Below are 9,880 nucleotides of genomic sequence, written 5' to 3'. Positions count from 1 at the left end.
TTGCGGTAGTCAACGGCAGGCTCTCGTCTTACCTTGACCCCGTGAATAAGCCCATTCATCAGGAACGTGTGCTGGGGAAAAGTCTGATGTAAAACCTGAAAGACAAAATGGAGTCATCGTAACTGACGTACGGTGGCCAGCATCGCTGGAGGCTTCGAGCGATGTGTGCCTTCAGATCCGGCTGCTGGCAAAAACACTGCAGTCGTTTAGGGCCACAGCCGCCCCCGGGCCACGCAATTCAAGTTGTGATATTCTTTTTGGAAAACATATTAGTCGCACAGCACCTTTAATCCTGTGTCTATGGCGAACCGTTCCACAGTTTACAATCGTTTCTGACAGCATTCCTCTTTAGGGCCGTAAAAATCTTAGAAACAAATCTGAGTAGGTGCATGTTAGGGGTCTACTACTAATATTATTATGTCCTGCTCGTTCAACCGAAGACAACAATGAGACAGTATACCCCTCAATAAATTCAGGGTATATACACAATGAAAATTTAATAACGTTTCAAAATTGCAGACAAAACTAATTTTGTCTACAAAAAAAATAATTTTGAAACGGCACCCGAGTTGAAAATTCAGACATTTTAGGGCATGCTGCTGGGAGCCAAGGTTAATTTTAGCAGTGAGGATTAATTTAATTTGAGTCTGACAAATTAGGCTGAGTGTTGGAGGAGACGGCCCGTTAATGAGGGCAGAGGAAGTCGCGGTGATGGAGTCTCATTAGCGCAGACGAAGCTCCGCGGAAATATCTGGTGTAATACGACATCATAAACACAGTGCCCTCGAAGACGAGCTCAATCCCACGCCTACAGGTGGGAGTGCAAGGTCAAAGGGAGCTTCGGGTCAAATTTGAGGCATGCAGCAACAAGTAAGTGAGCAATGCGCCAGAGAGAGAGGCGCTTTGGCTTCCATCAAACGAATGGAATCCACACTCACACAGAGGGGTGGAACGTCATCAGAACGACAAGAGTGTATGTACTCTGCTCACAATCACCTGCTGAAGGATCACACACACACACACACACACACATACACACAGATATATATATACACACACACACAGATATATATATATATATCCAAAATAATATAACACACACACACACACACACACACACACACACACACACACACACACACACACACACACACACACAGATATACAGTCCTGAGTAATTGCAACTCCTGAAGCATGTTAACAGTCAAACAACAGCGAGAATTAAGTCGGCATGTGACAGCCTGGCTCCTCTGGAACATCTGTCGGTCTCACAGCTGTGGAGGTCCTTCAGAAATGCCACGCGGCCCTAACTTCACTCAAAACCACACACAAGGCCCTCTGGCTCTCTCAGCTTCCCCACAACAGGCTCATGTCTGGGGTTCCCCTGCCTTGCTGATAGAGGCTGCAGCCTGCCATTTCACAGGGAGCCAGGGCTCCATGGGGAACCAGCCTTTTAAAGAACACAATCAGACACCTCCAATAAGGCCGTGTGACTGCTGTGTGTGCCTCAGCAGGACGGTGAGAAATGTCACGGGCTGCTGAGGACTCTGTTCCAGCTCAGGCAGCGCGGGGCGGGACGGGGGGGACGGGGGGGGACAGGGGGCGCTCCCGTCTGAGCCGCTACACACGCCCGCCCCGCAGCAGCCCCTCTCTCCAAACGAAGCGGTCACCAAAACCTCCAGCATCACCGCGTTACACATCGTTAACTCGCATAATCGTATTTATATTTGGGGAATTGAATCCGCATTAGGAATTTTCCAACGTTTGTTCAAAAAGGTTACCGCGCTGCACACACTGCACACGGTGAAAACGCAAAGCAACAGCAGGTCGGCAGTTCCACAGGGCTGGCCTAACACCTGGATGAGCTGAGGAATCTCCTGCAGACCAAACGTCTGCCTGGACAATGCTTGACCTGGACCTCTGCCACGTACACTAGGACAGTGGTTCCTAAACTTTTTCATTCAGGCCGCCCTTTTGTAATAGGACATTTTTTTGAAACCCCCCTGACTACTTTGGGTCCACTTGGTTATTTACTTTCTGGTGCACCTCCAGACTCAACCTTCAGAAGTAGAGAGGCAATAAACCAAAGTATACATTCAACTGTCTTAGGCAGGGGTGTATCTGAGTTCATATGTACATTCTATGGTACAAGCTCAGAACTCAACCAGAAGTAGAGATGAAAACAAGACCAGGTCAAAACCTAGTATATGGCTGGACCTAACACACCTCATCTGGCCGACCAATGGTGTAACTTCGTCACTCACTCAGTCACTCAGTCACAGACGTTCGCGTTTGTAGGGCTGGCCCCGCTGTTGCAGTCCAGCCAAAAATATACATTCAGCTGACTTGGGCAGGGGTGTATCTAAGTTCCTAAATATATTCTATGGTACAAGCTCAGAACTCAACCAGAAGAAGTAGGGGGGAGAAATATACATTCATCCATCTTGGGCAGGGATCAGTCTAACAAAATGATAATTATGAATAATTCAATGCAGGGCTTTGACTTTATTAGTCTAACTGTGGAGTCAGAGCCTTTGTGTGGGTGAAAGACCCGCTGCTCCTCATGAAGAGGGGCTTTGGGAGAGGCTGAGGCTCCAGATCCCCCCCCCAGGAGATAAGACACGGCCTAGACACAGCGTCCACGCACGCCGAAAACCCCCGCAGGAGCGCCAGGCAGAAGACAAAGAGCTCTCTCCCACAAGCCCTGTCAGACAGCGAAGGAGGGAGAGACGCTCACATCGAGAGGTGAGGTATATCTGTGCATTTACGAGGCACAGAGCCTTGCTTTGGGTATGATGTAGATGTCCACACAAAATATATGTTGCATATACACACAGGCAACACACAGCTTTAAAGGCTACTAGCCTTTCTCACTGGATCCATTGTCGGGTGCTGCCTCATAAACTGGCCTTATTATTATTATTTCTATTAAAGTGCTTCATGCTTTTACTTCATGAAAATACTCCAGGGCTGCCCAGCCCTGTTCCTGGAGATCTACCGTTCTCTAGGTTTTCAGTCCAACCGTAACAAAGCACACCTAATTCAACAGATAGAGAACTTGTTGAGCTGCTAATTAGTAGAATCAGCTGTGCCAAATTAGGGTTGAAATGAAAACCTACTGTACATTAGACCTCCAAAAACAGGAATGAGCAGGCCTACCATGCACTCATATGAAATCTGTGTTTAATATTATTTCACCTATCCTGCGCACCAGAGCATGTCCAGACGAAGGGGGCTTTGCTATGCAAAAGTTGTGTAAGTCGCTCTGGACAAGAGCGTCTGCTAAATGCCTGTAATGTAATGTAATGGTTCACAAACCGGCGCATGTGTCATCCTGTCCCTCTGTCTGATTAAGATTCATTTACTCATGTACTGGTGCTCCTCTCCTGGACAGGCGCTTCCAGAAGTGCTAAGAGCAGGAGAGCAGGAGGCTGGGGGACAACAGGGGCTCTCCTCTCCGGTACCGCGCGGCGCCGCTTACCGTGAGCATCGGCGTGGTGAGCAACCCCCAGGCGAAGAACTCCAGGAAGATGACCACCACCGCGTGATACACGCTGGGCTCGCCGATCCCCTGGGGCTGCGGGAGGAGAGACGGGCCGTTAGCGCAGAGGGAAACGGGACCGGGCGCTAACTGCAGCCGGCCTGGAGGTAGAGCCATTACACTGAGATGCTAACCCTGAACTTTCCTGCCTGCCGTCGAGCTGGTCTTCGCTACAGAAGGTAGCATTCTCAGCAGTGCTTCCCCCATCCCCTCCACGGTCATTAAAAAACTGTGTTTCTTTCTTCAAGCACTTAACCTGGATCGCCCTCACCTATCATTTACATACACTGCATTAAAAACAATAATGAATTTCAATATAGCCTAATGTTTTTCAAATTAGCAAGAAGCTTTACAGAGCACTGATAATAAAAGGCAGCCTAAACAAAAATCTAAACAAAACTGAATAAAATGAACAGTTCAATTTACAGGAAGCAGTGAAAACAAAATTAAATAAAAGCAGAAAAGTTTGGTTTTAAATGAGGACAATAAGCCATTATGTGGACCATCATCATCATGTGAGCTTCCAAAGTATTCAGGGGCGAGAATTTTCGAAATTCAAGCCACCGAGCAGATAAACTTCAGCCAAGGGTGTTTCTGGAACAGGTTCTGTTTACTCTCTAAAAACTAAAAGTCATTTGCACAGGGTCAACGGTTAAACCGCTTGCCCTCAAAAGCACAATTCACTCTGCTAAAGGGTAAGGCAGAATTTGAAATAAAAGAACGTGAATAAAGGATCTCTGATGATGGAGATGAAACCTTGGCAGCCTGGTGTAGGTCCTGAATGGTGACGGCCTGTCTAACATTGCCCAATTAGACAGGTGAAAGAACAGGGAATAGAATGAGCTTGAAATGTATCATCTCCAACCATGATGAACATTCCAGCTCAAAGAGAATAGTGCACAGTCGTTCTATTGCCCAACAGCAGGAAATTTAACAACAGTGCCCATGCTCAAAAATGCACAACTGCGATTTTAAAAAGTTAACTACAGTCTACATTTAATGTTGATGATAGTATAATATGTCCTGTGAACTAAGCCAATCAGGGTCGATTGACTGCAAATGAAAAGCTAAGAACAGGGCTGTAGTTTGCTGTATAGCTCAATGTGAAATTGTAATCCAGAATGCATAAATCAGGACAACAAAATAATAGCTTATATGTACTTAGCCATGGCAAATTTCAATCAATTTGTGGATTTGTTATCAGTCAGAAAAATAACTCCCAATGCAAAAACAAACTGACTGCAGGCTATTACATTTAATATGGAAAACAGTACTTAGGAACCATTTTACTTTACAAAGTCAAAAGTTGGGACTGTGGGAAACTTACCTGAATCAATCACAGAATTTACAATTTAAGCTATGAGAGGAAAGAACCTGTTAAGCACATGACTGTCATATGGCATAGATGTAAAAATGTTAAAAGAAAGGATGCTTATGTTTGGTTGATTTTTTCTAAGGAGCAGACCTTTTAGAGCCATAACAAGAGGAGCATAACTTAGGAAACCACTCGCATTACAGTAATCGCAGTAGAAGAATATAACCACATAAAATTCTCCTTATTTTTAACGCACTGTGTATCACCTGACTTTATCGTATAACCTGCCAAATAAAACGTTTGACAGTGGAGACAGACCAGTAATCGCATAATCATACACGTATGCTTTCTTTTTGATCTGATTACATTCACGGGAATTTGTAACAAGTTTTCTCTTTTTCTTATAAATCCACACGCCCCACGTCAACCGGAACAAAGATTTTAATGCAGGTAGCTACCCAATCTAAGGTAAACAAGACACCCTCTTGGCCCCTCTCTCAGTCCATCTGGACAACAAAACCAGTTACCATGATAATGTAACCAAGCACATTAGCAAGCTATGTTACTTCAGACTAATTCAAATTATTGCAGACAACCAGTGGGCTGGCAAGCTAGTTGACAGTTCAATTCCACCATTAACCAACTATAATGGTACTTAAATTGCTAGCAGGTAACGTGTGTTTTAAAATGTTTTGAAATGGGAAAAGTAAGCTAGCAGCCAGCTAGTTAGCCAACAAAACTGGGCCATTATTATATCAATTGCCCATAATGCAGGTTCACTTGACAAACACCACTAGCCATATGTTACCGTGTCTTAAATGCATAGTGCAATTCTAATAAACTAGGTATGAATAGAAAAATCGTAACTTGAAAGTTGACTTTAGTTTAGCCAGTTTAAGTGCACTGCTAGACAAATATCCAGCCAGCTACAACCATAGGTAAACTAGTCAGCTATCTACAAGCAATGCTAGCTTGCTGAAAAAACCAATAACGTCAAGACATGTTCTAAACGCCGTCATTCAAGTTATATTTACTACTAGTATCTAAACTTGGTTAGCCCGTTACCATTATGTTTCTGGTTAGCCTAGCTTGCAAGTACTGCCAACATATGGTTTAATGCAATCACCAGGCGCTAAGTTTGCCAGCTAGCTAGCTACTAGAAAAACAGCAAGCTAGGTAATGCTAGCTAACGTTAGAGAGCCTGTAAGCCAATTGTTTCCCAATTCTGGTTAGCTAACGAAGCAGATAGACTAACGCTAGCCAATATTATTCAATTCTATGCGCTAGTTAGCAAGTGAAACATATGGGATACCCAGCACAAGTCAACATAAACTATCCCCACCCTCTTCCACGTACATAGCTATTCAATAGGTTTGTTTAGCTAACGTTAAGCAAGTAACGGTATAGCTAGCTAGCATTCATCTGATGTAGCACTGGCTACTTTCCTTTTATATGCAGTAACCATTGCTCAGCTACCAAGACGGCTTCAATTGCCAATCTTCTAGGACAGAACAACACAGATGTCGCTTATAAGTTAGCTTGCTAGCTAAATAAAATATCGAGCAAACACACTGAGTAACATTAGCTATCATACGTTTTAATAATGTTAACGTTGGCTAGTCCACCAGAGAGAAATAAATATTTAACTCACACTGCCTCCATCTTTTATTATAATTTTCTTCGCCAAAAGAATGCTGCGGTTCAGCCGCTTTTTCTTCTTTTTTTCTCCAGTCATTGTTAACTTGTATCCATTCTTGTTGACAGAAAAGGAACATATATTTCAGGACTCCGAAAATGTAAAATGATTTCAATGATTTCCTATCTCCCCACCTCACTTAGCCCCATCTTCCTGAACAACCCAGAACCATCATCACTTACACAACACATGAACACGATTGGAAGTTGCGAAGGGCAAACATAACTGTATCCTAACGTGATTGGGTGGAAACTACGTTTGTCATCCAAGCCTAGAAATCTTATTTGCAGAAGTCATCTATTCATTTTTGTCCACGGTCTATGAGTGGGTCTGCCATCTTCGTTGGCCCCGCCCACTTTACGCCACCAACAAGTGTTTTTGAACGTGTTTCCGAAGATTGGGGACATTTCATGTACACGTTAGCAGGTTCATAGCGGAGTCCAGTGGTTCAGAATGGCACTGGACATTGAGTGAAAGCTTTCAAATAGAGACCAACGCATACTCTGACGTCGCGCTCCAATAATCCTTGATTATTGTGTGACACAGAAAGGGAGATTACACAAAATGTATAATAATGGCAGGCTATTCAGTCCAAATATTGAGGCGTGGCTAATATAGATGAGTGAGAAATAATAAGTTGCACATATAAAACGCTACAATGTTTACAATAAATAGGCTACCAGGAGAGATGCAATGGAAAGCTGTTACACTGAGTGATTAAAAATACAGCTGTCGATCACACAGTATTGCCTCAGAAGTATTGACTCAAAATGTGTCACTGCAATTATGGTATTTGCACCCATGACGGTGGGCCTAAACAAGCCAAGTCACACTTAGCATAATCGCCTCATCCGTTTCCTCATTTTCCCTCACGTGAGGGAATGAATCACTGTAATTGTCAGAATGGCATAATTACCTTCCATCTTGCAACACCATCTAAAACACATCTGTTCAGGCTTCAAATTTGTTCCCATAATGTAGACCTGTCCTATATATAGCAACCATTGCTTTAGTAAATGACACAGGGTAGCATAGCCCCTTTAATTCAGTTTGGTTACAATGTGTACAGCCATCTAATGTTGTTCTTATGGGCGGTGGTAATACAGGATAACTTCTCTATGATTTAAGGTAATTATGCTTTTACAGGTTATAATTAGGCTCCACTGTATGTTCAGATAAGTATGATGCATGTTGTTTTTAAGAATAATTGTCAGGCTTTGAAAGAATCGGCACAGTTCAATATTTGAAGGGTTAGGGCTTAGGTTTAGGCTTAGGGTTAGGGTGAGACATTCAACGGCTCCCCATCCAGTACAGGACTGCGTGTTGTCGGAGACCAGGCATGCACAGCCTAGCCTGATCGAGCACAACTCTCAGTCTTGGCTGTAATCCCGGATGAAGGTTTGCTAATTTAACGGGAGTATGTTCTGGGGAGTAATGAGGAGTCTTTCGCAGTGGGATTGCGCTGGCTACTTTCCATTGTCCTTGGACAATATACTCAACCAGTCCACCTCCATGCTACCATGTAGGCTACATGATTTAATGTTTTAACGAGAGGGTGATTATGGTGAGCACAATAGGAATCATGACCCGCGAGATGACCCAACGAACGTACGAGCTGCCGAAAGCCCGATCGGCCGAACGAGTAGTCGGGCGATTGCACAAATGAATGGTTAAACTGGCGACCAGACGAACACTTTCAAAAGCCCGGACCGACGAACGAACGAACGGACGATCGAACAGCCGAGCAATCGAATGGAAGTGGGTGAACGGCCGAAAGCACGAACAACCGATCGATCGAGCAGGCGGGCAATTGGACGGGTGAATGGCCGAGCATGCGACCAGACAGACCGACTCAAAAACACGAACTGACGAACGAACGGACAAACGGACGATCAGACGATGAGACACCCGATTGGACACTACACTCAACCAGTCAACCTCTGTTACAATGTATACAATTTTATAACTCCGTTAAATATTATAGTTTGATTAACCATTTAACAGGAGGATGAACATAGGGAGAGTAAACACGGAATGAGCCGCGAGATTGCGCTGGTCATTCTCAATGCCTGACTGGGAATTATACTCACATGTTCAACTTCCATACTACAGTCAAAGGAGTTGGAGGGCGAGTGGGTGAGGATTTTAAAAAATGAACTTTTAAAATAGATTTTGTAAACAGTTTATATTAATTTGCTAGATCATTTATAAGGTTGTTATTTAATAAATACTTCGTTAAATATCATGGTTTAATTAACCATTTAACGGGAGGATGAACATGGGCAGAGTAAACAGCGAGTGATTACCGCGAGATTGCGCTGGTCATTCACAATGCCTGACTGGGCATTATACTCACATGTTAAACTTCCATACTACAGTCTAAGGAGTTGGAGGGCGAGCGGGCAGGGGGTTTGTTCTATATTAACTTTTCAAAACGGTTTATTAAGATTAAATTATTGCTTTGCTATATTATTTATAAGGTTATAGTTTTTTATAGACTCTGTTATATGTTATAGTTTAATTAACCATTTGACGGGAGGATGAACATGGGCCGAGTAAACAGCGAATGATTACCGCGAGATTGCGCTGGTCATTCTCAATGCCTGACTGGGCATTGTACTCACATGTTCAATCTCCATACTACAGTCTAAGCAGTTGGAAGGTGAATGGGTGGGGGCTTCTTCTATAATAACTTTTCAAACAGATTTGTAAACGTTTATTACGATTGAGTTACTTGTTTGCTAGATTATTTATTGTTTATGAAAGACTGCTCAGTAGAGGGGTTGGGGTAGGGTAAGGGTTACTGGTTAGGGTTAGGCCTAGAGTTAGGGTTAGGGCTAGGGTTAGAGGTTAGGGGTTAGGGTTAGGGGTTCGTGTTAGGATTGTAGTTAGGGTTAGGGTTCGCTCTAGGGTTAGGGTTGGGGTTAGGGTTGGAGGTCAGGACTGGGGTTGGGGTTGGGGTTAGGGTTAGGGTTGGGGCTTGGGTTTGGGGTTCGTGTTAGGATTGTAGTTAGGGTTAGGGTTCGCTCTAGGGTTAGGGTTAGGGTTAAAGGTCAGGACTGGGGTTGGGGTTAGGGGTTCGTGTTAGGATTGTAGTTAGGGTTAGGGATAGGGTTAGGGTTATGTTAGGGTTAGGTTTAGGGTTTGGGCTAGGGTTAGGGTTTGGGCTAGCATTAGGGTTAGGGTTGGAGTTAGGGTTAAAGGTCAGGACTGGGGTTGGGGTTAGGGTTAGGGTTAAAGGTCAGAACTGGGGTTAGAGTTGGGGTTGGGGTTAGGGTTAGGGTTGAAGGTTAGGACTGGGGTTAGAGTTGAGGTTGGGGTTAGGGTT

At 44.0% G+C, this 9,880-nt stretch overlaps 1 protein-coding gene across 1 annotated transcript in view; it reads right to left on the bottom strand.

Moving 5' to 3' along the window:
- The window catches only part of LOC135252983 (hippocampus abundant transcript 1 protein-like), an 18,578-nt gene extending 11,828 nt beyond the window's left edge, over positions 1 to 6,750 (bottom strand). The window contains exons 1-3 of the mRNA XM_064331690.1: positions 6,508 to 6,750; positions 3,482 to 3,577; positions 33 to 95 (exon numbers count right to left, since the gene is read on the bottom strand). Coding sequence (XP_064187760.1) covers positions 33 to 95; positions 3,482 to 3,577; positions 6,508 to 6,591 — 243 coding nt within the window. The 5' untranslated portion in view covers positions 6,592 to 6,750. The remainder of the gene's footprint in view (positions 1 to 32; positions 96 to 3,481; positions 3,578 to 6,507) is intronic.
- Positions 6,751 to 9,880: the final 3,130 nt, after the last annotated feature.

This window comes from Anguilla rostrata, chromosome 4, assembly GCF_018555375.3.
Source record: "Anguilla rostrata isolate EN2019 chromosome 4, ASM1855537v3, whole genome shotgun sequence".
Taxonomy (NCBI): domain Eukaryota; kingdom Metazoa; phylum Chordata; class Actinopteri; order Anguilliformes; family Anguillidae; genus Anguilla; species Anguilla rostrata.
This window is presented reverse-complemented; position numbering and strand designations above follow the sequence as displayed.